Raw genomic sequence first — 27760 nt, 5'->3', positions numbered from 1 at the left:
TGTATATATAAAAGAAAGAAGACGGAGAGGAACATATAGAGGTTTCCAACCACCGATGGGTCGGATCCCATCCCAACCCAAATTCGACCGGACGAAGATTAAAAAAGAAAAAAAAAAGAAAAATCTCCCCCTCCAAGTGACAGATTGAAAACATCAGGACAAGCTCACAACGTTTCAACAGTAGTTTCTTTTCTCTTCCATTTTAAAACTCTCGTCGACCACGGGAAAGAAAAAAAAACAACCCCGATAATGTCAAGAGCTCGAGCGAGTCCCCTCGGAGGATGCAGAAGAGCCTCCCGACGGCACGTCCATCCTTTGGGATGCTCTGGTGTGGAAACCTCGCCATCCCCGCGGCCGCCCCAGCGCACCCGGGCTGATGGGTCCCGCAAATAACCTCCGCCAAAGCTCTGCTCGATGCTTATTTTCCCTCCCCGGTGCCACTCACAGCTCTGGGTCCCCTGTTGCAGGGCACGTGGGGCGGTTTCACCACGAGCCGTGGGCTCCTGCTTTAGAAAAGAAACCCAACGCACCTTAAAAGACCAAAAAAAAAGAAAAAAGGGGGAAAAATGAAAATTGGAAGAAAACCACCAAAGTTTCCCAGCGTGGTGAGGGTCCTCCTGCCGCCCGGCATGCCCGGGCTGGGCATTCCCAGTGTTTCTGAGCGTTTCAGTCTCCGGCACGAGGCGGTCCTTCCCTTCCCCATCGCCGCAGCAGGAACCGAGGTGAGAGCAAGCGTGCCCGCGGGCGCTGCCGGTGTGCGCTTGTGCGAGCGTCCCCGTCCCGCCAGCCACTGCCTTCCTCGCCCCTCTATAACACCAGCTTCAGCAGGAGGATGGGCGCAACGGGCAGGATCCGGCCCGCCCAGTGTCGGCTGCCGCCTGCTTTCTGGTCCACGAATGTCTTCTGGTCTGGCATGATGTCCGTGGTCAGCTGGGTCTGCGGGCGAGGGGAGAGCAGGGTTTCATCGGGGGCCTTTTGGGGGAAAAGCATCCAACTTTGGAAAACACCTATTTTTCCCCTCCAGCCCGCAAAGCCAGCGGACGCCGGCACGGCGCTTGCCTGGCATGTCCTTCCTGAGCCATTTGCAGCGGGAACAGCTCCAGGACCCCCTCCCCGCGCTCCCCCATTTCCCAGGCGTACCTCTGAGTAGCACAGGCTCTGCTCTTTGGACTTGTTTAGCTTGGATCCGTGCTCCTGGAGGGGAGAAAGGAGGAAGGCTTAGGGCAGGTATGTGCACCCCGGGTCGCACCCCAAGGTTTGGGCTCCCCAAACCCCCCTGGGAGCCGCGGGGGCACGGGGTGATGCCGGCAGCCCTACGCACGGGGCGTTGGAAGTCGCGGCTCAGAGCACGCGGCTGGTGTTGGAAGGCGAAGAGCTTTGCGAAAGGCAAGAAGAAAAAAAGAGGGGCTCACCCCTTCTCCCCGAGCAGCTCAGGGTCTTTGCTGGGCTCCTGCCTGAAGCAGGAGAGAGTGCAAACAACACGAGGCTGCAAGCACTCGCGCAGATTCATCCCAGCCCCAGGGTCGCCCCCCCCGGGGCTCCCTGCTGCAAATGCTCCTGCCCAGGACCCTGCCTACACCCCTGTGCCACCCACCCGCCACGGTCCCCCGCCCCGCTCCTCTCCCGGCAGCACCTTACCACCCAGGGAGCAAAGCGCGAACCCACAAGCCCAGCGCAATGTGAAAAAATACGTATTTTTCAGGTTTCCCAAAACCACGTGGAATTCAAGCTGTTTTCACCCCAAACGGGCCGGGGGCAGGAGAAGTTGGGCTCGGGGCAGCTACACCAGCTCACCGTGCCCCAGGCACAGCACCATGCCAGGCAGGGGATGATGCCCCGAGCAAGGGAAGGGGATGGGGAGGGCACGGATCCCTCCCTTCCCCACGCCAGACCCGCCAGCGCAGTGCCCAGACCCACGATTACCAGGGATGGCCGGATCCCACCGGGCACCGGGGTACCAACACTGCGTCCAGATCGAGATGCGCGCACTGAGCAGGACTTTTTCTTGCCCATGGGCTGCAGCCGATCTCCTGGCTGACGGACCCATCGAGGGTCCAGACCAGTGCCCCCAGTTTGCAGCAGCGACCGGGCTCGGGTCCTACCTGGATGGAGGTGCAGGTGGTGATGATGCTCGTGTCGTACATGGTGTTGCTGTCGTTGATGTCATCCGGCAAGGCAGGGCTCTTCTCCGTCTTCGGTGGCAGGGTGACAGGGGCTGAGGGGTTCTTGGGGGAGAGGTTCACGTCGGTGCCGTTGCCGAAGGCCTGGATGGCATTTCCTGGGGGCAGGAGACGTTTAGGGGGGGCCGCTCCCCGGCAGCGATGGGGTAGGGTGAGGAGGGGGACAGGGAAGCGCCTTACGGAGACAGGGGTTTTCCGTGAAGTCTCGGAGGAACTTCTCACACTCCTCCTCCATGTTGCCGCTGCCTTTGCAGGAGCACCAGGGCGAGATGGTGATGCTGGTGGTGCTGGCGTCGACGTAGTTGGGCGTCATGTCGAAACCTGCTCCCGGGCGAGGAGAAGGAAGAGGGATGAGGGGCCGCGGTGGGAGACACCCTTCACCATCCCGCCTCCCCGGCACTCACCGATGAGCCCCGCGTAGGAGCCCAGGCACGCCTGGTAGTTGTCCCCAGGGCAGCTCGTCAGGGACTGGAAGGAGGCTTGGCAGTTGGTGTGGAAATCGGCCAGCCGGGACCTGGTGCAAAGGGCAAGAGGGAGAGGGACGGGATTGCACTGCCGCTCCCGGCACGGAGCAACTCAGCAGCCAGGAGCAACGTTTTAAAAAAATAAAGGTGAGAAAAGAGGATAAATGGGATAGAGAGAGGGGATCTAAATGAGATCTGGACTCAGGAGGTGCAACTTCTTGTCTCGCCTCCGGTCTCCCCAGCCTGCCCGGGGGCCACGGCCAAGGGAGATGAGCTCCCTGGGGATGAGCCCCCAGGCGTGGGACCCTTGTTCCTCCACCCTTTACTGCTCCCCACCTCCCCAGCCCTCGCCAGGCACTGCTCGACTGGCAGAGCACACCATAAACTTCACAACCTCATTTGGCCGCGCTGCTCCGGCATCATTACACGACTGTAAAATTTCACTGCTTGTTTTTATCTTCCCCCTGAAATGTTAAAGCTTAGAGTGCAATTAAAATGCCTGAGGTTGGGGGTTACATTTTCCTCTCTTCTTTTGCAGCTGAGAAGAGGAAAATCAAAAGGAAGCCCCGCAGAGACCCTGGGGGCCGAGATGCTGGTGCCCTGCCTGCCCTCCTGCCTGACTCGGCTCCGGGGGCAGAGCCGAGGCAGAAAGAGCAGAGATGGGGAGAATGGCAGCAAGACCAGGAGGAATAAAGAAGGGAGAAGAGGAGCGGAGGAGCTGATTTCCACTCCTAACCCAATCACTGGCTTGGTTACCCCTTCTCATCTTCTCTACCCGCTCGGCGCGATGCACAGAAAAAGCACAAGTTATTTCCCGGTGTCTCAGTAATCCGGCTCCGCTGACACAAACCCACGCTCTCCGCCCGATGCTCTGGGGATTTTTCTTGGGATGAACCGAATCACCGAGGTAGAAGGATAAAGAAGCGGGAAGGACGTAGAAGAGGACGGACAGATGGACCAGGTGGACAGATGGATGGGCAGCAGTTTTCCAGTTGACTCAGTCAGTAAATGAACAGACACGAGGCTGAATTGTGGCTCAGGCTGGATCTCAATCACAGGGAAGAATTGCTGCGAAGCAGCCAAGCTGCTGACACTGTAGATGAGACCTCGCCTTTCACAACAGAAAATCTCCTCAGCTCTTTTTTTCCACACTTCATACAGAAAGAAGAAGGCATACATTATTTTCTTTAGCTTCCTTTTCCTGCCTTCTTAATTAAATGTCATCTTTATCCAACCGGTGATTGAATCATCCAACAGTACCTGCCTAAAGCCATAAGAACTGATGAAAATAAAGAGGAGAAATAGTGAGGGTTTTTTTAAACAGGAATGATTTGTTTTCAGAAGATTTTGATCAAATTAAACGGAGGAACAAATGAAGCAGTGGTTGAACAAAGCAGAAGGGATCCACAGTGATACCTTACATCCATCCAGCCCTTTTCATCGCACCGGATCTCGAGTGCACTAGGGGAGCGGGGGGACAGGGAGCACCGAAACACAGCCAGCGCCAGGGAGGAGCAGAGGTGCTGCTGCTGAGCCCGCAGCCGGACGTCCGCCGCAGTTTCACGGGCTGCCTACCGGGGCAAGGACAAGAAGCGGGAATAAAGCACAGCTGCTCGGCGCTGGACCTGAGCACTGGATGCTCCATGGGGGAACACCGCCCTTTCCTGGAGACTGTCGCTGTTTCCAGCCATCCGTGACCGGGGCTTTTTCCAGGTCATGGGGTTTCACAGCCACCGACGCAACCGTCTTCTGTGGAGCAGCTGAGCCTCTTCTGGGGACTCCCTGATCCTTTGGGGACCCCAGTGTCACCCCACGGCGAGCTCCCCGGCTGAGCCGGGGGGTTGGCAAGAGCCACCCATGCGTTTGGTACCTTCTTTTTGCTGCTCCCCGCAGCCGGGCATGCAGGTTGCACTCAGTTTTCGCCTGCTGACGGGCTGCCAGCGGTGTGAACTGGATTATTTTCCCACTTCCACCAGCTGCCTGACCCACTTACAGCCTCCCGACAGGCTGCAAATTTCCAGGGCAAGGTCAGCCTCTTCATCTGGGTTATTCAAGCACTCCCAACGAGAAGACAGGACTCCCGGGCACTGCTGCGCTCTTCTACACGTTGGGCACTAATAAATAGCAATAACACCGCTGGCACCGCCTCTCCCTCCCCTTCCTCCTGCATATAAAACTCCTCCAGCCCATGTGCAGGTTATTTTGGCCAGACCCACATTTATTTTCCTCCCTAGTGATTTAGAAAGAAACTCCCCATGCCGGCGGTGCATGGGGAAGCCAGGGGCTCCCATCCTGCACCCATTCCTGGGACTGATGCTCAGCTCTCAGCACCCGGTCTCCCTTGCTGGAGCTGTGCACGAAGCCCAGCACGTGCAGAAAAGCTTTGCCGGGGACTTTGGCATTGCTCAGCCCTCCCTGCAGCCAAAACCAGCCTTGGGTCAAGGGGTGTTGCTCCCCATTTGCAAGGTGGGAGCAGTGGGGAGAGCCCCGGGTGGGTGTTGCGGAGCAGAAAAGCTCCGACTCCACTCCTGCCACACAACCCCCCTCACAGGAAGGTATTTGGACTCCCTCCTCCTCCCCTCCGCGGGAGATACATAAAGTTTCCGACAGCATTTCCCCTCTCCCCAAATTAGAGGTGAAGGCACGTCAATTCTCTTAAAGAACTGTGGCAAGTTCATCACCGAGCGCCACGAAAATTTGTCGCGCCGCTCCCCGGGGCCCTGCTCCTGGCTTGTAGCATCCTCTAAGGCAAATGTTATTCTTTTCATAATACATGACAAGCCAGCTGGTAATCTTTCCAGAATCTCCAAGCCAGATGTCACTCTTTCCGCTGTGTACGATGCAGTCGCTGGATGAGACTCTAACTGCCAGGAATAAACCTTACTGGAGCCGGCCCATTGCTTCTCAGATTTCTGCTTTTAAGTGCCCGGGCAAAAAAGAAGGAGAAGGAGCCAAGTCCTTCTTAGCAGAAACAGGAGGAATTGGTGCCAAATTGCCGGCTGGCAGCTCGAGGCGCAGGTGGGTCTGGCCAGTCTCTGCCGGCAAACGCCAGCCCCGGGCCGGGAAGAGCCGGGCTGGCAGCTGGGTCAGGGATGGGGAAGGAGGACGGCGGCACGGGGAGCTGCAGAGCGCAGCCTCGGCCAGCACATCGTTTTCCTGAAAGGCCTCCAAGTCAAAAAAAAAAAAAGTGAAAAAGGGATTAACAAAAATTAATTATATATACACACACATCTCTCACATCGCAAACCCACTCCAAGTGCTGGATTTCCAAGTTAGGGGCTTCCAAGCTGTTTCTCTTTGATGCATCTAGAAAATAGATTTGATTTCTGGGTGAGAAGACCAGGACGACGCCAAGGGGGGCCAGCTCCAGGGATCTGGGGGCTTTAATGCTTCTCTTTCTCCCTGCCCAACTCCAGACACCTCCCAGGACCCGCAGTGCGCCTATACCCCCGGTGCATATATCCCCCATTTAGGGGGCTTTGTGCATCGCTGCAGGGACCATCCCATCAGCTCCCGGCTGCTAACTCATCTCCGAGCCTTGTTATCGCACAGGAATTCAGAAGCAGCTTGCCAGCGCCAGCGAGACACCCTCGCTCTGACATGAGAAGTTACCTACACAGCAGAGGAGTTTTGATTGGGTTTTTTTTTTTTCCGCTTGTTGGTGCGTTGCAATTTTCTTAAGCAGAAAAATCCCCAGAACAGATGCAAGGTGCCTAATTGGGTGCTAATTGTTCCCATCACCGCGCGCCTATGAGAAGTCCAAGCCCGGCGCTGGTAATAACTCACCACCCATCAAAGCGAACAGTATCAGGCTCTTGAATATTTCATGCAGAAAATGTCTGAGATGCGGAGATTACTCAAGACATGTTTTTCACAGGCAATTTACAGGGACTAAGGAAAAATGGCTTTAATAGACAGGGGCGTCGGGAGGCGGCTGGGAAACGCTCCTCTCCCCCCCTGCAGAGCAGGGGATGTTCAAGAAGCTGCGACAACATGCAAAAACTCAGCAAGACGTGAAAAACCCACGGGCCCGCTGGGCATCCTCCTCCCAACGCTCGCTCTGCCTGCTCGTCCTGCTGGAGGTGAATGCTTTCGAAGCCAGGAGATGCTGAGATTAAAAAAAAAATTAGCCTCAAACACCAAGAAAAGTGGCCAGGTAATTCAAAGAGCCCCAGGGATGGGGATCGGCTAAAGAAATGAGGGAAGCTGGAAGAAAACTCCACTCTTCTGGATGACCCTCTACCGAAGCTAGGAAATAGCTCACAGGGGGGAAAAAAAAAAAAAAGATCAATGGAAATATTTGTTTTATCCAGGAAAAGTTATCTGCTGCCTCTGGAGACTGGAGCTGCCTGTTCTGATGTGAGCCAGGAGGGCTTTATTCCTGCTTTTAGTGAAAATCATATCCCTGCGGTAGCAATGTCTCTCTGCAGGATGAGGACTGGTCCCCCATCCCAAAGCCGCCCCTCGCCCAGGGAGATGGGGGCAGCAGGGAAGAGGCAAAAAGAGAAGGAACCAGAGAGAAGCAAAGGAGAAATCCCCCAATTAGAGTACGCAGAGCTAAGCCAGCAAGAGTTTAAAAAAAAAAAAATGAGGACAAACAGACAACAGACCAACTGCTAAGTTAGGAGCCATTAATTAAGAAGTTTAGTTATCCGTATGTATTTTTAGGACATCACATTTTGATTCATCACAGATAAGAGCAGTTGAAAGACCTTTTTTTTTTTTATCCTCTCGCCTATGCTCAAACCCTATCATTACCCGGTAAGAGAAGGGAAGAATTAAACGCACGCATCATTTGATTTTAATTGAAGGACTGTTCTATTTCATTGAACTGCTAACTAAGCTGAACAGGAGATTGTGTTTACATAAGCAAACCCTGAGTCAGTATAGACTTGCTGTCACATTAAGTCAATACTTATGAAGGCTCTCTATTTAATTATTCAGTGCGAATTGACTTATTATTGCGTTAAGAGCGCGGTTAGCCTTCAGCAAGGTGGCCGCGGAGCTGAGAGATCCCTTAGAGCTGCCTTTGTACTTGGGTGCCTGCGGGGTCCCGGGGGAGAGGTACCCGGGGGTGCCGCCCCACTGGCCCCCTCCCTCCGTCCCCCCCAATACTGGGAAGCCAAAGCCCCCAACCCTTGCAGATTTGCTAATTTAAGGTCGGATTTGGAGGCATCCCTGGCGGGTAATCACAGCCCCGGTTGCCCAGCCCTGGTGTGGCCACCCAGCCCGGGGACCCATCAGCCGTGTCCTGTCCCCCTCCAGACACAAGCACGGCTCCTCTCCGCCAGCTCCCAGAGCCAACGTTAAATCCAGGAGCATTTTTCCCTCCTCCTTCTTCCCAGACAGCTACGTGGACAGCCGAGCCGTACTTCTGAGCTGCTCTCATTACATGGCGTAATGAGAAAGTTGAGCTGCTGCTCCGCTGTTTATCAAGGAAACATCCATTACAGATGGCATTTTGTCTGTGCTAAACAAAGGGCGTGAAGACAAGGACATGGGTTTAAAAAAAAGCGTTTTGTTCCCATGTTTGGTGTTTAATCAATACCAAGCCAGCCTGGATCTGCTCCTTCCCTTGCGCAAACCCCGAGCCAAGCCTCCCTCGTGGGTCCTTGGGCGATGAAGCAAAGCTTTCCCTCCCCGGGGTATCGCTCCTGAATTAGCATCCCAGCCCCAGCCAAAATGAGAAGGTTTTTGCCACGCAGAAACGCACGTCACCGACGCACACAGACGCAGGGGCCCTGCGAGGAGCTGGGCAGGATCCGTGCATCCCCCCCGGCCACAAATACGCTGAAAAAGGGGAGAAAACTCAGGCAAATGAAACCTCACCCTGCTTTGGGATGCTGAGGAGCTAGAGCCAGTGGAGGCTGGGAAATTTTTCAGCACCAGCATCACTGAAGCATATAAGACCAGATTATTTGTGTTCCTGACTTGCTGATGCAAGATGAAAAATACAGCAAACTGCAGCTGCTGAAATCAGCTCTTTTCTCCCCCTTCCTTCCCTTTCCCCTTAGCTGAGGTTAGTGTTTTGCAAAAGGTTTTTATATTCTGGGAGCTAAAACCTGTCCGTTGCAATCAGACACAAAGCTCGGGGAGTTTTGTCAGGCTGCTCCGTCGTGCCGGGAAAAGCTTCCCGGCACGAAAAGCTTCACAAATTGCAGCGATCTGAGCCTGATTGCGCCAGCTCTCGCGAGCCGGGCGAAGGGGCTTGGCGCTGGGGCATCTCACGGGGGATTTTTAGCAGCTTCACAGGTCAAGGCCATTTGAATTGCTTTGTCGCAAGCAAAGCCCAGGATTTCAGCCCAGAATAACCCAGACCCTGCTCCCCACTCCTGGGAAGGGAAGGGCACGGGCTGAGCGCTCGCCCTCGCCAGGGCCTGAGCCCGTGCAGGGATGCACGGGAGCTCGGGGGGGGACCGCATCCTGGCCCCTTCATGCCCTCAGCCTCTCTGTGCAGTGCAGCACATGGAGGGGCTGCACAGCACCCTCCTCCCACCCACGGGGACCCCCGCGTGATCCAGAGCCCGCTCTGTGCCGGGACGCTGCCGCTGGTTGAAGTACCCCGGTCGAAAGCATTCAGAAAACATCACCTTCATCGGCGGTGACGGAAGAGCTGGTGGCTTTCATCTCCCCAGCTTTGTGACCGCTGATGGGACAGGGGCACGTCTTCAACGACCATTTAACCACCAGCCCTGAGCAGCTGCAAAGCAGCAGCAGAAAACCATGAAAACCTACAGAATGACTGTTTTCCATGCTGAACCATTAATTTGCCCTCTTCTCCAACTCCTCTGCTTCTTTCGGGAAGGAAGCAACGCGACCTCAGCGCGGGTCGTGTCCTGCAGGAGCAGCAGCCCCTGCGAGGAGCATCCCCACGCACCCAGCTCAGCACCGACAGCAGCGAGATGGCAGCAATAATCTCCCCACAAAGTCCTATCCCGGTACCAAGGGCTTCGCCGTTCATTAGGCATTCAGCCAGGAGGCTTAATTACACTCGCAGCCCGTGCAGGAACATTATCTCATCTCCTGTCACCGCTGGGGTTCGGAGCAGCTTGCTGGTCTGCTTCTGAGTTCAATGCCCTTGCCAGTCCCACATGCAGATAAGGAGGATGAGCATCAATCTGCGATGCCAGCCTGATAAGCACAGGCATGGACGGGAAATCCCACGGCAGACCCCAGCCTTGCCTTGCCCGCAGGCAGGGGCTTGGGATGACGGGACGCGGAGGGGTTTCATGCCCGGTTGCTCCCGGGTGGAGGCTGGTGGGTGCAGATGCTGTGGGAAGGAGGACAAAGCCTGCACGCTCTATTTATACACATTCCTGGCACCTGGTGATGATCTTGGCAGCGGCTGCCTGCCAATGCTTTCCTATTTATAAATGCAAAGGGCCTGGGAGAGGCAGGAGAGAAGGGGAGAGGTTCCCCCAGCACCAGGCAAGCCCTGATGACCACCCTGTCCCTGCCAAACAAGCCCAGAGCCGCTCAGCAAAGGGGATGCCAAACAACCAAACTCACCCCGCCTGCACAGGGATGCAAGCCGCCCTGGGCTTCTGCGGAAGAGCAGAGCAAGCTGCTTGCCCGGAGCGGGACCATCAGCATCTCAAGGGGTCCTGGAGCCACGCACCGGAGCTTGTAGATCCCCGCGTCGGGTGCAGCCCTGTCTGCACAGCAGCTCCAAGCCCACAGCAGAGCCCTCTGCATCACCGCTGAATGAGACCCCCTTGCACCAAGCCAAATCCACCCTAAATAAACATCTCCACATCAGTTAAAACCCTCCAACGAAGCGCAAACAGCAGCTGCCGGAGGAGTTCGCATTACCCATGGTGTGGTTAGACAGCCTTGATTTCATTCAGCTCCTGAGCCTGGGCTTTCCAGGCTTACTAGGTGCTCTCAGCCTGGAGCAGCTGGGAAACGCCGGGAACATGCACAGAGGAGGAGACGAGGCTGTGGGAGAAGGGGTTCAGCTGGTGGGTAAGGCCATGCCCAGCTTTAATTTGGGAAACTGGACCCATGGCAATGGGAGCTGTGACTCCCTGCCCGCGTTTGGGGCAGCGCCGGGGTAGATGGACTCACGGCCGCTGGACGGTCAGGCAGCTAACGTCAAGCAGACGGGGCAGCAGCTCTCCGACAAGTCTCTTGCTAACGATGGTTTTCCTTGACCAGCTCTCCTCCACATCCTTTCCCCACGGGCCAGGGGACACGATGCCCACGTGTGCATCAGGTGCAGCATGCAGGGCCATTCCTTCATCCCTGGGGAAGATGCGCCAGCAGACCTCCGGATGGAGATGGAGGGGGAAAACAGCAGCGAGGACCATAAACTGCAGCCTGCCCGCGTACCCGCTCCCAGGGAAAGCGCAGCGCACACACAGCCCCGGCTAGAAGGCTCTGCCAGAGCCATCTCCATCCCAAAAGCCAGGGAGGAAAAGGCCAGACCCTCTCTCACTTGCAAGGCAACATCAACCGACAAAAATTCTTATTTCCCCCCCCGCCCCAGCTCAGGTGCCGGGCATGGCTCACCCCAGGTAGGTCACTGCTTCTGAACACTTTCGCAGCTGCAAACACAAGGCCAAGTGAGCTGCTGGAGCATGTCAGCATCTCGGAGCGTCCCCGGGCGCCGGCTCCCCGCTGCAGGCTCTTAACCCCTCTTGCACCCCAGTGCTACAGCCTGCTAACGCAACCGCTTTGAACGGGGGGTTTGGAGCAAACCTGCCTGCCCGAGCCTCGGGAGCGCTGCCGGACCCCCCCCGGGGCAGAGCTGCGGGAGGGGAGCGGGTGGGATGGGACCTTCTCTTGCAAGCCCGGATCCGAGGATTGCATCCATGCGCGGCCCCGCAACACCCCATCACGGGGAGAGAACGGACGAGGTTAAGGCAAAACTCTGCAAACCAATGCCCAAAGCCGGATGCATAAATAAACGCCGGATACGGGTGCTTTGCAGAGCGAGAGCCCCCGGCCGGGGCTGCCTCTCCCCAGCTGGGCAGCATCCATGCTGCTGCTAGAAAAATGCATTTCCAACGTGGAGCAAACAGCCAAAGCAGCTGCCACACGCTTCCCCCTTTGCTGCTTCACCTCTTTCTGGTGGAATTTCATTTCAGGCGGGAACGGGCTTATAATTAATGCTCGGCAGCTCCGTGGTCTCTCCGGTCCCCCGCCAACGCGCTGCTAATGCAGGTTATCCCCCTCCGTGAGCGGATGCATCCGCAGCATTTAATGTCTGAGCAAGCATCAGGCCCGCTGACGGAGAGGTGCTACCATTAATTTGGCCGCGGCTCGGCGCAGCCCTGGTATCTTTTATTCATAGACATTGGCTTATGGTATTACTTTTTGATAGAAAGCCGCATTCCCACATTTCAAACACATTCGTTTGCAGCCAGAGGAAGACCTGAAGCTGTGTTATTTATTTATTTTGCCACAAAACTCCATCACCTTGATGGCAAAAAGACCCTCCTCCTCGTAGGAAACATTCTTTATGAGGCTGATCCAGCCCCCGGAGGGTGACAGGAGGTTTTTTGCCGTATGAATAACGAGTTTCATAACGGAGCAATAGCCTCATCTCCCAACTTCGCTCCGCCGTGGGAAAAACAGCGGATTTCACCAGCCATGAAGTTTTGCTGGGGATGCTGAAAGCATGCCGAGGGATTTTGCTGCTTGCAGGGCACGGGTGCCCCCACTGCCTTTTGCACATTCGTCCCCTTTACAGCGTGGGGAGACGAAGCGGTCCCGGGTGGGGAACAGAGCCAGCACGGCCCCCGCGGACTCAGCTCCACCGTTCACAGCAGAAAGGCAGCTCTGTCCCCACCGCTCTGGTTCTGCCCCACGTCTCTGCCCCACCGGTGCACTGCCGGAGGGCATTGCCCCACTGCAGCCTCCCAGGCCAAGCACGGGGAAGGGCAGAGCCGTGGTTTTGCACTGGGGGTTTCAGAGCAGATCAGAGCTCGGTGGGGGGCTCGGTTGGCAGCCCCCCGTGCTCGCAAACCACACGCAGCCCCGCACAAACCCACGGGTTCACCCCACAGCAAACTCGAGGCCGCAGCTCAGCCTCTCCGTGAGCAGCCAAACCCCATTAACTCTGCCCCGTTTGACACAGGGAATACAGCTGTTTCTGAGGAGACCCAGCAAGCGCCGCACAGCGCGGGGAAGATGCAACCGATAAACTTGGCACGGGGTCATGCTGCAAACCTGGCCACGGCCCCGCACAAAACCTCTGCTACAGCCTGCAGGTCTCCCCCCGGCACCGGGAAGGGCTGGGAAAAGCCCACCGGAGCCCGGCGCAGCCCTTACCGGCAGAGGTGATCCGTCCGGCACATGTTGCGCAGATCCAGGCAGTTGGGCTTCTCCTTGTCCTCGTAGGAGCAGGAGGGGACGATGGTTTGCCGCCGGCGCTCGGCGCAAGCCTGGTCCTTGCAGGAGCAGAAGAGGAGGCGGTAGGTGTACTCACTGGGGACGCGGTCGAAGAACTGGCGCAGAGCCTTGTGGCATTTCCTCCGGCTGCAGTGCTCGGTGGCCGAGATCTCCTTGCTGCAGGTGGAGATGTAGCCCGAGCGCAGGCGCTTGCAGTTGTCGTTCAGGTTGCAGGCTTTGGCCGCGTCGAGGCAGTGGTTGCTTTTGGAGTTGGTGGCGGGGTCCATTCCTGCCCGGAGAGTGAGAGGGAGAAGGGGTGAGCATGGTACCGAGGGATGGGGAGATGCCCTCATCCTCAGGAGATGCTACGGGGAAGCGGGGTGGCATTGGCGTCACCCCCCGGCATCTCCGGCACGGCGTGCCCCTGCCCTGCCGGCAGCGGGGAGGGGGCTGGAGGCACTGCTGCGGGTGCCCCCCCTTCATCCCATCCCTCTGCACAATTTGGAGGTCATCCTCCAGCACAGAAGGGGTTGACACGCACTGATTGCACCGGGGACATGCGGTCAAACAGTCTTCGGTGCATAATTCATGCCGTGAATTTGCAATATTTTTTTTCCTTGTCAATTATTCAAAGAATAATTATTAATTATTCAGCCTGCTCCAAAGCAGAATCATCCGCTGAGCTGCACAGGGCCCCCCCAGACCCCATATCCTCTCCTGGGGCTCCCCAAAACCGGGTCACCCCCAGCCAGCACCCCACGAGGCTGAGCACTGCCCAGGCAGGGATGATGGGGACGAGGCTGCCACCGGAGCTGGCCACTGGCCCCACACCGGCCAAATCCCGCATCCGCCCCGGGAATCCCAGCCATCAGCAAATAAACGGGGAGCGGCCGGACAAAGCCAAACCACCGCACAGGAACAAACGCTGCATTTTCTTTTCTTTTTTTTTTTTTTGACAAAATGATGGATCGCCCTCAGCAGCCCGGGTGCTATTTTAGAAGCCACCTGACTGCACCAGCCATCTCATCCCTAATTTCCTCCCCTCCGCGGCCCAGCCAAGTCCGTGGATTCCTCCGTTGTCTCCCAGCTTCTGCTGGCAAAGACAGAGGACAGCATCAAGGAGGGCTTCCTAACAGACACACTTGTAGGGCCCGGCTAATTAGCAAATGGCAAGCAGCTGCCTGGGCCAGCATCCCCCCCCCCGCCTCCCTCGGCCTCCCCCAGCTGCCCACGGGGGCTGCCCTGCAAGCGAGCAGCGTTTTGGGGTGTCGTTTGCAGCACGGGACCCGACTTTGTCACATCTTCCCATGGTCTTATCCAACTCGGCGTGAGCCTCCAAGCCGGGAGCCGCCAGCACGGCACTGCCTACGTTAAGGGGTCCCGATGAAAAGGCGAAGCTGGAAGCCCCCCCCAGGTACCATCCCATGCAAACCCGACCCACATCCCACTGCCCTTGGGGGCCGTTTGCAGCTGGCGGGGCTCGGTGCCACCGGTCCCGACCCGTGCCGTGCCGACTGCGCGGTCCCTGCGGTCCCCACGGTCCCCTTGTCCCAGGGCCAGCATCCCCGGGCTGGGCTGCAATGCCAGGAGACCCCGGAGCCGGGGGGGTAAAGGTGTTCGGAGAGAGCCCTCGGGATGCCAAACATGTCATCCCAGCGATGAACACCCCCCGCGGAGATCTACCGGGGACGGGAGAGTTCAATAAGACATATGTAAAGTGAATACTTCTTATGATCTATGATTTATAAGTAGATCTGCCTTGAAAAATAGTGCAAGAGGCAAGAAGGTCTTCTCCTGAGCTAAGAGAGACGTCTGAGCTGACGGATGGTCGGAGCGTGAGCCGGCGCTGTGCTGTGGGGGGAATCCTCCTCCCTGCTCCTCGTGGAGCCCTGTCCGGAATAAAGCTGGAGGGAAAGGAGGTGTAGACGAGTCCTTCGGGGCTTCGCACCCTCCCCAAGGATGGGGCAGGGCAGAAATTGCCATTTCGCTGCAGGAACATCCCAGCCCGGGTGATGCTACAGACTCCCACCAGCTGAGGGCTGAGGATGGAGACAGCTCATGACACTTACGTCAGAGGAGCAGAAGGGGAAAAAGATGCTTGAAGAGGATGGGGGACACATGGCTCTCTTTTCTCCTTGCCCAGACCAGCTCCTGAATTTGGGGGGATGCACTGAGCACTCTCTGCACCCGGGTGTGCTGGCAGCTGCCCCGGCACCGAGCCCGGTGAGCGGTTAACAGCCAGCGCGGCAGCTCTCCGGCACAAGCGTGGGGTCCGTGCAAAGTGCCGGCTTATTGTCTAATCCTCCGGAGCATCACTCCTGCCCTGCCTAAGACCTGCAGGGACCTGGATGCATTTTAATAGAGCCGATGTTTGAAAGCGCAGGGTTTCTGGGGAGCTCATTAATAAAGCACAAGCATGAAAATTTCATGAGGCGAGAAGGAAACGGGGGCCAAGGAGCTGGGGAGGAGACCGCGCTGGGAGACCCGGTGCCACCAGCCGTCCCCTTAGCAGGCTCTGCCTGGCCTCTTGGCACAGGACAGGGTCAGGGGCAGAGGAGGAGGAGGAGGGTGATGGGGAAGGCAGCGCTGCTGCAAGCCCACTCCATGCCGTGCAGCGTGGGCTGAGTCCGGGGGTCAGACACCCACCCGCCTCATGGGTGCTGCTGCCCCACGTTGGTGCCCACGAAGGCAGAAACACAGTGTGGGGCTGGTTTCCCAACCGGAGCCTCTTCCTTCTTCCCTGCAGGCTGTGGTTTCCGCAGGGCAGGCTCCGGCACCCCTTGGCACTGCAGAGCATCCTCAGCGCCAGCCCAGGATGCTCTGCTCCATGGGAGGGGGTCCGGGAGCGCCAAGCCCCATCCGTGGGGAGGGCTGCGGTGCTCACGCGTGGTGCTCGCTCGTGATGCCGCCAGCCCCCCCGATCCCGACAGGCTGCCCATCGAGGGTGCGAGCAATCCGAACGCGGCCGCGTGCATCGTCGCTCTCCTCGCTTACACAGCCCCTTCTATCCAGAAAGGTAAGGTAATCCCTCCGCTAGCCCCACAGGCAATTAGCAGCGCTCTGCCTCAGCCTCGTTATCGAGAAACAACACTAGCAGCTCATTTGCTTCAATCGCTTGAGCTCCAGGTCAGGGCTGGGGGTCCCGGGGGGCAGCCGCTCGCCGCTCCTGCCACTCCAGCCCCGTGCAAGGGGGACAGAGCAGGGGTGGAAGAAGCATCAAGGCCACCTCGATGGCGATGGCACATCTCCAGAGCATAACGACGGCCAATTTCCCCCCTTCTTGCAGGCCCAAAATTGCAGAGAGGCTTCCTTCTCCTCTCGCTTTGCTTTTATGAATAAATCAACCCGTGAGTATTTAATCCCCCACTCCAGACACTTTGCTTTTCATACTTTCCAGCAGCTAAAATATTTCCTTGACGCTAATGTAATCCAAAAAGGCGTGCGGGAGACGGGAGGGGGTGGCATCGTCATCCCGAACCGGTGCTAAGCTCCCCGGAGGGAGCCTGGAAAATTCGCTTCGGGAGCTAAAACCCGGCGGGGGACGGCAGCGAGGGGATGCGGCGTCACAGCCCTCCTCCCGGGTGTCCCCAAGTGACTGGGGGGGGCTGCGGGCAGGGCTGCACGGCCCGGGGGGGCACAGCATCTGGGGTCCCCGAGGTGCCACTACCCTCTGCCCATGTGCACCCTACGAGGTTTGGGGACACAGGGACCCCCAAAACCCCACAACGGCTGGTGGCTCTTGGGGAAAGGGTTAAGAGGAGAAAGAGCAAGGAGAAGCCAAGGCATTTTGTGACCTAATTTGAAGGGGGGGGCGGGGGGTGGAAGCACGGAGGGTTGTCATGGAAATAGATGGCAAAAAAAGTTCCGGAGGATGATGGTGGAGTTTGGGTTCCCAAGAGGAGGAGGTGGGGGCAGAGAGATGCTCCGAAGGTCTCAGCATCCTTCTCCCAGCAGCAGCCCGTAGCTCGGCTTGAGGCCAGCTGCCCCGGGGAGGGACAGCAAACAGGACCCCCCCCAGCTTCCCCACAGACGGAGCGTCCTGCCGGTCCCAAATCTTCCAGAAGACAAACCGCTTTAGGTTGAGCGATGGATGGGCAGCGGGAGGGTCTGGTCCCCCCCGGAGCCCGGGCTGTACCTGCGCCTCCTCCCCTGCCTAACGCCGTGACGCGGCTGCGCGAGGGGACGCGTCGGCGAGACAAACGAGGGGATTACAGGCTCTCCAGCCCACCTCGGCTATTCGATATAAGCCCACGGTTGGCAGCAGCTGAGTCCAAAAGGTAAAAACCTAAATCAGAGCCGGGGGGGAAATAGGACGCCCGAGGAGGAGGCTGCTGCCCACAGCTCTGCCGCTGCTCCCGGGCAGGGGCTCAAAGCAAGCCCCCACCTCAGCCCGGGCTCACCCACTCCCAGCAACGTCTGACCCCGCCGGGAAGGTCTGAAACAGAGAGGATCTGTCCCAAAGTGCATCAGAGCCCAGCAGCACTCGGGAACCAGCCCCTACATTGCTCCCCTCCATCAGGCTTCGGCGTCCCGGCCGGCTGCGGGGGAACACGTGTCATCCCCAATTGATGCTCAAGGCATCAGATCTGGGGCGACGGGAGAAGAGACGGGGAGGAGAGTGGCCATAGGAGCTGGAGGAGCAAAGGACCGAGCCACGGGGGAAGGACTTGCAGGTTTTCCTCGCCAGGGAGCTCGGTAGCAGGTCTACGTTCACGGGCAAGAGAAGATAAAACAGCGGAAGTGTGTTGTTTTTATTACCTGAGAAAATTGAAGCAAGTCTGAATATATCAGAGAGACGAGAGGTGACCGGCTCGTAGGGGGAAGCTTCATAAAATTCTTCTCCTAGAGTGGAAGGGAAGAAAGAGAAGGGGAGAAAAAGCAAATTAAAAACCACAGCAAATAACCTCAGCCACCACGGAGGCTATGGCCGGGCACAGGCACCCCCCCGGCGTGGCAATCTGCGATTTGGGAAGGGAAAACCAAAAAGCGTTTAAATCACTGCCCTGCAACAAAAGGAATAGCCCATTTTGGACCAGCTCAGCTTGATTCTTGCTGGCTGGGAGCTTGCGGCCGGGCGGGCAGGGCTGCGCTGCTGCCTGACGCCTGGGTCCTGCCGCAAGCTCAGCTCCTTCTGCAAGTCAGGTTTGGCAGCGGCTGCGTTCAAACTGACCTCAAGAGCTGAGGGAATTGAGATTTGGAAGGTCAACGTTTCGTGAATACGTCCGCAGAGTCTGGGCCAGCTGCAAGCTGAAAGTTTTAGGGTCTGTACTCAACACTGGGTTATTTTGTTGTTGTTGGAAAAAAAGCATTTGCCTAAAAATCCACTGTAAAGATTGTTTTCCGCTCTGCTCTGCCTCTGATGCACTTTGGGAAAATGGAAATATTTCGGTGAGGGAATACAGACCCTCATCACTTGAGCACCTGAGCATCCCCACCGCTGATCCACCCCTGCAGCACCCCGCCAGGGGCTCATCCAGCACAATCCTCACCCTGGGAGGGAACCTGAGCCCGCTCCATCCGTCCCCAGGCTGGGAGCAAACCCCCTCTCTCCCATCTCTCAGAGATGGAGAGATGCTTTTTCTGACGCTTTTGCTGTCCACCCTTCACATATCTCCAGAAGAGGCTGATTTCAGGAGAGCCGGCTACGGCTCTCAGGAGAGGAAACGCTCTCCTCAAACCCCAGCAGCCACAAGAAAAAAAAAATATATGTATTTATAAAAATAAAAATCAATGGCTGGACTTTGAAAGCCCCAGTCAGAGGCTGACCAGCAGCCCGGGGCATCGATCTCCGCTCTGCCTGGCAGCCCTTTCGGCAGCATCCCTGCCCGCACCGGGCACCCTCGCTGCGGGTGAGCCCGGGCTGCCCCAGGGGTGGACCCCGGCAGCTCGGACCGCTCCAGCCCACGCGTGTTCTACCAAATTATTATTAGCCCAAGGCAACAGCATTTATCCCATGTAATTAAGGATCCACTTGAAACCCTGTGCTGGAAAACAAGCTCATTAAGAGGCAGGGAGCAATGCGGGAGGGCTTGCTCCAAGCCCAGCAGCTCCTCAGCGCCGTTCCTTGGAAATTTGGGAGGGCAGAGCTGGGTGGCTGGCCAGGGACATCCCAATGGGACACCGGGTCGAGCTGTCTCCAGCAGCTGTGGGTTTGCAGCCCATCACCCCACGCCTGGCCTTGCCACCGCCCTCAGGGTGATGCTGGGTGATGCTACATGGGGGCGAGAGCCCCCGCCGGGGCCAAGGGCAGCTCCTGCCGCTGCTGCTCATCACGGGGAAGGAAACACGCTCCGGGCAGCCTGCAAAGTCCTCCCGCTTCGGGCCAACCCCCTTCGCCGCGCCGGGCTTCCTAATGCTCCGCTGACAAATAGCACCTTTATTAAAGTGCATTTAGGAAACACTGTAACCTCCCGGTATATTGCTTTGCCAATGCAATAAATAATTAAATACTAGCTGAATCCTGCTGCTTGCTAGGAAAATTACTGAGCATTAAAAGGGCAGCGGACTTTTCTTGAGCTCACTGAGATGCAATTAACCTCCAGGAATGAGGCTGGAGTGAACGCAGTCCTCCTTAATGGCAGGGACAGCCTAGCTCCCGCAGCCGAGGGGCTGGATGGGAGGCCACCGGGCACAGCATCTTTGCTAAAAGGCAGAAGGCTGGGGTTTACCTTGGGCTCCTCATTGCTTTTACACTCACTGCTTCATGCACGTTAAAGATACGAGCTGCTGGATCTCCCCAAAGCTTCTACCTCTCCTTAACACTTGGTATAATCGCTTCTCTTCCCACCTCCTCCTCCTCCTCCTCCAGGTACAGGTCCTGGAGTACCCATCAAGCAGTAAAGCCTCCCTCATTCATGTTTGCAAAGCCCTCTGAAATTGCTAAATGAAGGCTGCTAATGAGGGGTAGAAAACAATTAAGCAGTAATGCCTGCTCTGGGCTGGTTTTTGGGCTCGCTAGTCCCTGTGCTGACCCAGATTTGAAGGCAATTTCACCCGGGGGGGGGCTGCATGCTCGGGTACAGCTCCCCACATCCCCGCCGCTGCCACCGAAGCCCTCCCAGCACCACCAGCACCTCCTCTGGCTTCAATCCCAGCTCAGGAGGGAGGCCAGAGACCTGTGCCCGCTGCGGGAACGCGGCTGCCAGGGATGGAGGCTCCTCCGCAGGCTCCAGCAAATGAACCCCTTTAGCTCAAGCCACCAAAGCTTTCAGCCAGGGCAATGAAACAGCAGAGGAACAGGCATTTTTACAAGCCCAAATCACCAGTGGAAGTGGGGACAAGCTGCCAACACACTTGGTGCCGCGGGTGGCCGAGGGTCCGTCCGCTCGCAAGCTGCCACCGGCCAGGCGGGCACGTGTCCTTGCGAGGACTGCGCCGCAACTCAAGGGCTCTGGTACAGGTGGCTTTGCAGAAGCTGAAACTGGATTTAAGAGCTTCCACGTGCAGAACCAGTCGTAAGCCCATTAAAGGGAGGTTAAACTGATGCTGGCTCTGCTTCTCTCCGGTCTGGGGCCAGCCAGGCTCTGGCAGAGCTGCGCAGGGGTGGCAGGAGTGGGCAAAGCTCACAGGACAGCAAAGCAAACCCCACCAGCACCGGCACCAGCCCCAGCTGAGCCCCGTCCTCTGAGCCCAGTAAAGTGCCCCTCTGCAGCCCCGGACCAGCAGCACAAGCCGCTGGGGCAGCCCCAGCCCCGGGGATGCCCCTGCAGAGGAGCGAGGGGAAGGGGGCGAAGCCCGCTGCCTCCCCCTGCCTTCAGGCAGTAGATAATCCTGCCTTCAATGAACAAACCAGCCCCGGGCTAGCAAAATCCAATTTCAATTACTTGCACTGCTCCAATCTCTGATTTACTCCTTCACCAGGCTGCAATTACGGCAGGCATCGCCTCTCCGCAAGGCGAGACCCCAGCGAGCCCTCCCTGCTCCTCCCCAGCCTGCAAACCCCACCGGAGCAAGGGCTAACGGAGGTCTGGGGGGCCAAGGAGGCAGCGACAACCTCTGCACCCCAAGAGAACCCCACGGCTGGTACCGAGGTGCAAAGCCGTGCCCCAGCCTTGCTTCCCTCTGCACCCCATGGGCACCTCTCCTCCTCCGGGGCAGGCAGGAGGGAGGGAGCCCGGCGGGAGGGGAGCCCTACCCCAGCTTGCAGGTGCCCGGGCGCTGGGGCACAACAGCTCTGCCATGATAGCCATCAGCTCCGGCTGCAAACGCAGCGCCCAGCCTGTTTCTCCCTTGCCCACGTTGGGCAGAGCAGCTCTTGGCCCGGCTCCATCAGCATCCTCTGAGAAAGGGGGGACCATCTGCCTTGCCGAGGGGGACCGTGCAGCCCAAGGCACCGCTCAACCCATTTTCACTAGAGCAGCGAGGTGTCCTTGGACCTTCCCAACCTCGAGGTGGGTCGGGACCACCTCTCCTCCAGCACCCTCCACCCCATTGCAACCCCACAGAGCCCTGCCCCGTACCTTCGGTCAGCCCCAGGTGTATACTCCAGTAGATCTGAAGGCACTGAAGCTCCTTCTTCATCCCTCTCTTGCAATGGCAGTCGTAGAGGGGGCTCTCCTGCAGCACCTCCAGGGCCGCCTGGCATTCCTTGTTGGCCAGCATGGTGTTCCTGTCGCGGCCGGCCAGGCACTGCCGCAGCGTGCGGTACCGGGAGCTGCAGCTGGGCTCCGCTGCGCACAGCTCGTTGGCTCGCACGCAGTCCACGGGCACCCGCCAGCCATGGGGGTCCTGCCCCGGCGGGGACGGGGGGCCAGCCAGTGAGCGGAGGATCTCATCTGGGCGAGGGGCAGGGGAAGGAGAGACGAGGGCAGAGAGAGGTGAGGGAGGGTGACCAGGTGGGGCGAAGCCTTTGCATCCCCTCCCCGGGACCCCACACATCAGCCCGTGCCCCAGCCACGGTCCCCGACTGGTCCCCGGCGTTAGTGCCACCTTTGAGCTGCTCTAGAGAGGGAGAGCACCCTTCCATCACGGCTAAGCCGAGCCTGGATGCGTCCCCAGCCATAACCCACCGGGGGCTGTTAAATACAACTAAATTCAGCTGGTGGCCTGAAAAAGCAAGTGGGATGTCACAGGGCACCCCGGCAGCGGTGACATGCCCCAAGGCGTGGGGCGGGGAAGGTGGAGGGTTAACCCAATGCCTCTGCTCCCGGAGCCACGTGATGCCATAGGACTCTCTGTTTCTTATTAAAACTAAACAGGCAAATAAACAAACACAGCGTGTTTCCAGCCCCGGTGCTTGGGGACACGAACCTCCACGCATGACCTCTCAAGAGTCAAGGGAAACAGAAAGCCCATCCAAACTCTCTGCGCACGTTGCTGTTTGGATTTTATTTTGCGGCTCATCATTTTCAGGCCTGCCATGGGATTTTTAGGGCATCTGACTCATGGGTTTTTGAGCACTCAGGCTTGGCAGGGCTGCAGATCAGCTGCAGCTCGGTACAAACTCTTCCCCCCGGGGACGGCCTCCTGCGTGCCTCCATGCTAGCCACCCCTTGGGGTGGCAACCATCCAGCTCGCCCGGCTCCTGTGCGTACATGGCCACTGGCTGCTCCTTGGACCCTGCCTTGGCAAGCGGCTCTGTGCACTCCCCTTCCCACCTGGCACTCCCTCAGCTCTCACGCCATTTCTATCATTTTTCTCATTTTCTTTTGCTTTTTGAAATAGACTCTTGCCAAATCAACCCCAGGCGAGGCCACTGGCCCATCCCATCACGGGTGCATGGGGAAGGGGGACAGGCAGCGCTGGCACGGCTGGTCCCCCCATGCCTGCACCAGCCGAGCGATGGGGGACAGCGTGGGCTGGACCCCCTGCCACTCCTGCCTCCCCCCCCATCTGCCACCTTGCAACCGCAGGCAGGGAAAGCCCTGGAGCAGGCAAAGACGGGCATGACGGGACCTGGAGGGCATTGTCGGCCACCCCAGAGAGTGACGCAGGGGGACACCCCACTTCGTGCACTGCCCACACCCCTTGCTGCCCCCACGCCCTGGGGAGCAGCTTCCCCTTCCCCTGGCTGCCACATGCAAGGCACCAGATGGGCACAGCAGACCCCAGCCTCCCGCTCCCAGACCCTTTCCAACCCATGGCCGCTCAGCCGGGTATGGCAGGGGGACAGTGACACCTACAGGCATGTGACAAGGGCCACCCGTGTCCCCCCCACCCGCCAGGACACGCAGGCAGCTCCCACGCTTGGTGGGTGCTCAGCCCCAGCAGTGGCTCCCCCACGCAGGCAGCTGCCTGCAGGCAGGGCTTGTCCCCTGCCACCACCCTGGGGTGGACACCCGTCCCCTGCCTCCAGCGTGCCACAGGAGCAGGCGGCCACGGGAGCAGGCGGCCACGCACACCTCTGCCCACCTCGCTGAGTCGGGACATGCTCCTCGGGCCACGGGGAGAGGAGAGGGGATGCTCGGGGCTCGGACGGCTCTGCGGGAGGGACGGGGCAATGCCGGGGGTGAACGAGCAAGATGGGCAGCAGCCCCAGGTGGAAACATCTCCGCTGCCTGTGGTCAGGCCGAGGAACAGATCCCGTCCTCCCGGTCTTCAGCCGATGCCCCCGAACAAACACCGTTGGGTTCGGAGAGGTCTGCAGGGTGGCTGGGTAACCAGGAGCAGGTGCAGAGCCCCTACACCCATGTTAGATCCAATTTTGGGTGGCAGATGCCCCTTGGGAAGGCCCTCCTCGGCTTTCAGGATTATATTCCACAGGGGAGGCAGGCAGGATCCACGAGCGGCGGCACACTCCTGGACCGGTGGAGGAGAAACAGGTGTCCCCAAATGTTCCTTAAGGCAGAAACACCAGCTCCTCGCCATGAGACAGATGATGCTCTGGTGCTTTGAGTAGAAGGGGGCCAGCTCTGCACCTTTACACGCTGGGAAACCCCAGCCCGAGGCACCCAGCGCAGCAGCCGGGACAACCTGCTCCTGCTGCAGCCGTCAGCCCCAGGGCAATCGGCTCCCAGGCATGGAGAGCCATCCCACAGCTCCACCATGTGCCATTCCTCCTCCGCCGTCCTCGCCCAGCCCAGCTGCAGATCCGTCTGGTGCTCACCCCCAGCCCTCTGCCCTGAGCAAGCCCAGGTCTCAGCTCCAGTTCGGTTTTCTCCAGCCGATGCCATGAAGCCTCTTCCCAACACGCTGTCCAAAGCCTCTCCTCCAGCTGTGATCCTGTCTCCCCGTTGGCTCCATAGGCCTCCCAGGCAAGGACCGGAGGTGCTGGCAGGCAGGCAGGGAAGGGAAACAGCCTTGCCCTGATGCAAAAGGTGCTGGACCACATGCAGCATCCTTGCCAGGGGCCTCAGCACCCTCGGCGGCACACCCCAGTGCTGGGGCAGGCACTCGCTCATGCCGGGATGGGAGGCCCAACAGTAAATCCACAGCGTGGCAGTGAGCTGGCCCCGGCCTCCCGGCTTTTGCTGCCTTCCTTCCACGGCCTCGCAGAGAGCAGGGCGCTGCGAGCCCCCTCGGCAGCCCCAGGATGGTGCCTGCAGCATCCCGCACCGCGTCCAAGCCGGGAGTGCCAGCAGACCCCGGAGCCCGGCACCAAGCCATCCCGCTGGAGGAGGAAGGGCAGAAGCAGCCCTTCCCCGTGGTTCACAGCCCGCACAGGACAGCTTGGTCCCCCCAGATCCAGCAGCACGCTCAGCCCTGGCTGAGGTCGGTGTTTTTTCCTGGGGCCCTCTGCTCTTCCCGGCTCGCGGCGCTGCCAAGCCGGATAAAGCTCCGCAGACCCCCGCCGAGGTGCAAGGTGGGGAGTTTGGATGGAGGGGCAGGCTGAGGCGGTTTTTTTCCTACCCAAAAGAAATCACCTCACAGATACACACTCGCTAAACTCATATCAATAAAACATCTGCAGAGAATTTAAACCTAATCCTCAGCAATCTCCAGGGTGTCGGAGCACAGCAAGGATTTGCAGGCAGATGCACAAGCCTCCGACAGTCAGCCAGCAAACAACACGATGGCCCGCTTTCCTCCCGCTCCCGCAGCTTCCCCCAGCAGCATCAGGCTGCGTTGCCTCTTTTCTAGCTGTAATACATTTCCTTTTACTGGTCCTGCCAGAGACCTTTGGACACCGGCAGCTTTAGAGGTAAATATTTAGCCTCACAACTCGACTCAGAAAAAAAAATTGCTGGGGAACGCGCAGCCTCCCAGCCTGGCTGCTGTGGCAGCGATCGCTTTCTCCCAACCAAAGGGCTTTTTTGGCTCATCAGAAAGAAAAGCCCAGATGTGAAGAGCTCCTCACCAGGAGGCCACGTCGTGGGGGGCTGCTTTGGAAAGCAGCAGGAAGAGGCCCCCTCGCACCCCATCCCTAGCACTCAATCTGGGGGCACGGCTTCCCTGCAATCAGTGCTCGGGGTGTTGCAGCTCCTCTGGCTGGGGGGAGACAGCCTCCCCCGCCAGCCTCCCCCCCTGCACCCATGGAACCTTTGGGGCACCCGGGAAGGGGGGCAGAGGGTCTTGCTTTCATGCAACCTCCCCTGCGAGGGCAAAGGGACCACGGATGCCTTAGGTGGGGCATCCTGGAGGTCCCTGTCCTCCTCAATCTCTCTCGTGAGACGTCCAGCAGCGAGTCAGACGTGCGTACAAATGGCCAGCGGCCCCCCCGCCAGCGCTGGAGAACCCTTCCTCCCCCCCACCCAGATGTCTCCCCATTTGTGCCCCCCCTCCTTGCCCCCAGAGCATCTCTCCTTGCTCTCTCTGGCTCAGAAGGCAGGGCTCGTGCCCCCCTGCCCTGATGCTCCCTGGCACGCTCTGCCACTGGCAGGTGATGGGGAAGGGCACCCCAAATTGGGGCTCAGCCCCCCACTACTCAGGCCTGTGTCCCACCCCACACAAAGGCATGTGAGGCACCAGCATCCCCCCGCCAGCACGGCACCCCTTCCCCTCGCCAGCCAGGGATTGTGCTGGGGAGCAGGGGAGAGGAAGAGCCCGTCACCCCCATTTCATCCAGGAGCAGAGCCCTTCCCGGGGACGCCGAGCACCCCGCGCATGGTGGTCCCTCTGCCTGCACCCCCAGCCCCGCGCCGCGGGATGCTCTGGAGGGAGGTTTGCTCTGCCAACCTTCAAGTCTCCCTCAGCAGCTCCCGGTCCCCTCTCCCTGTCCTCGCAGGCAGGGTGACAATCCTCCAGCCCAGGCGAGCCCACAGAGTTTTTCCGGGCGCTCGCTGCTGCAGTGTGCTGGGGATCAGAGACACGCAGGCACCCGTGGGCAGGCCACGGGGCGCGGGCGCTGCCGGAACGGTGTCTGGAGCACGACCGAGTCACGGTCCTGCGTGCACCCAGCCTCGCGGGAGGAAAACCAGGGACCTTTCTCATTCTCTTCCTTGTCACCCCAGACCCTCCACGGTCTCTGACTTCTCCCCCTTTTCGGCTGCGCCTTCCCCATCGCCCTAGAGATGCTCAGCCGGCTTCCCGGCGGAGACAGAGCCCCTAAATAACTCACACACGATCTAAAGCAACACGCACGAATTGCAACCGAGGGAACAGCAATTCCCCACGCAGGCACACACGCAATTAGCTCAACTTTCCGAACCGATTCTCCACGCCGAGTTCCCAGGCACGGGCAGGAACGGGGGGGGGGCCCGCGGCCGCGGCAGCAGCGGCTGGAGGGCGCTGGGAGACAGGGGTGGGGGGGAGAGAGGGGTAGATATGCTCCGAAATGCAGATCCACGTAGGCTGACAGGGAGAGAGGGGATCAAAGACGAAGAGGGCTTCGCTGCCGATGGCTGCCGCTCCCGGGGAGCGCGACCGCGGCCGTGCGGGGCCGGGGGCTGCCCCGGTGGGGTTGTGCGTGTCCCCCTCCCCGTCTTAAGTTTGATAGAGACTAGGAAAATAAAGTTGCCCCTAGTTCAGTCCTGGTCCCGCTCCCGATGCGGACCCAGACCCGAGCAGTGCCCGGCTCGGAGGAGCGCCGGAGCCCCCCGCCAGCCCCGCAGCCCCTCCGCCCGGGGCGAGGACACGCCACCGCTGCCGCCCCCCCCGGCCTGCGGCACCCCCGCCGGGGCCACTCACCTACGAAGAGGACGATGCAGAAGGCGTTTGCCAAGATCATGTTAGTAAATCCACGCGTTCCTCCACGTGTGCAAAAAATTAAACAAAAAAAAAAAAAGGAGGGGGGAAAAAAAAAAAATAATAATAATTCCCAAGGCGGCCAGGTAGATCCCAAATCCGGGCGAGGACGGCGGGCTGCAAAAGAGAGACGGGGCGGGGGGGGTACGCGCTCCGCCCGGCGCGGAGCCGGGGCCCTCAGCCGCTGCGCCGGGCAGCGCGGCTCTCCGCCTCCCGCATCCCCGCCCGGGCTCCGCGCTCCGCCGCGCTCCCGCGGCTGGTGCCGAGCCTCTGGCTGCCGAGGCGGGGGGGCGCGGCGAGGGGCGGCCGCGCTCCGCCGAGCCCCGCCGGAGGAGAAGGGGCAGAGCCGGCGGTGCCGCCCGTCCCCTCCCCGCCCCTCTCCGCTCCCCCCCCCCCCCGCCCCCGGCCGCCGCGCACCGCGGAGGGCAGCGCAGCCGCGGACGCCCTTCCGCCGCCCTTCCGCCGGGGCAGGGGGCCGGGGAGGGGGGGGGCTGCCTGCAGACCCCCGGCTCCCCATCCCTCCCCATCCCTCCCCATCCCTCCGCCCCTCCGCGGACGCACCTGCCCGCGCCCAGCGGGGGACCCCCGGGGCGCCCCGCTGCCCCCCCGCGCCCCCCTCCCTGGGACCGGCCCCGGGTCCCCGCTCCGCTCCGACCACGGGGATGGGAGAGGGGGACCCGGCGGGCCGCGGGGACGTGGGTGCCTCGTCCCCGGGTGGGT

The 27760-nt window shown here is 59.5% G+C and overlaps 1 protein-coding gene across 1 annotated transcript; it reads right to left on the bottom strand.

Moving 5' to 3' along the window:
* Positions 1-807: 807 nt before the first annotated feature.
* Positions 808-27023, bottom strand: GFRA2 (GDNF family receptor alpha 2). Its single transcript, XM_059831540.1, has 9 exons — positions 26984-27023; positions 21439-21753; positions 17738-17821; positions 12920-13268; positions 2585-2694; positions 2361-2501; positions 2103-2278; positions 1141-1194; positions 808-936 (listed from the first exon to the last, which is right to left on the bottom strand). The coding sequence occupies exons 1-9, from the start codon at positions 27021-27023 to the stop codon at positions 808-810; spliced, it is 1398 nt and encodes a 465-aa protein (XP_059687523.1).
* Positions 27024-27760: the final 737 nt, after the last annotated feature.

Source organism: Gavia stellata, chromosome 31, assembly GCF_030936135.1.
Source record: "Gavia stellata isolate bGavSte3 chromosome 31, bGavSte3.hap2, whole genome shotgun sequence".
Classification (NCBI taxonomy): Eukaryota; Metazoa; Chordata; class Aves; order Gaviiformes; family Gaviidae; genus Gavia; species Gavia stellata.
This window is presented reverse-complemented; position numbering and strand designations above follow the sequence as displayed.

What these genes read in the sequence shown, in the direction of transcription:
- GFRA2 (XM_059831540.1), bottom strand. Translation starts at nt 27,023, where the DNA reads ATGATCTTGGCAAACGCCTTCTGCATCGTCCTCTTCGTAG. An exon ending in CTGCATCGTCCTCTTCGTAG is followed by an intron (nt 21,754 to 26,983) that starts GTGAGTGGCCCC and finishes CCCCTCGCCCAG; the next exon opens with ATGAGATCCTCCGCTCACTG. An exon ending in CGGACGGATCACCTCTGCCG is followed by an intron (nt 2,695 to 12,919) that starts GTAAGGGCTGCG and finishes CCTTTGCACCAG; the next exon opens with GTCCCGGCTGGCCGATTTCC.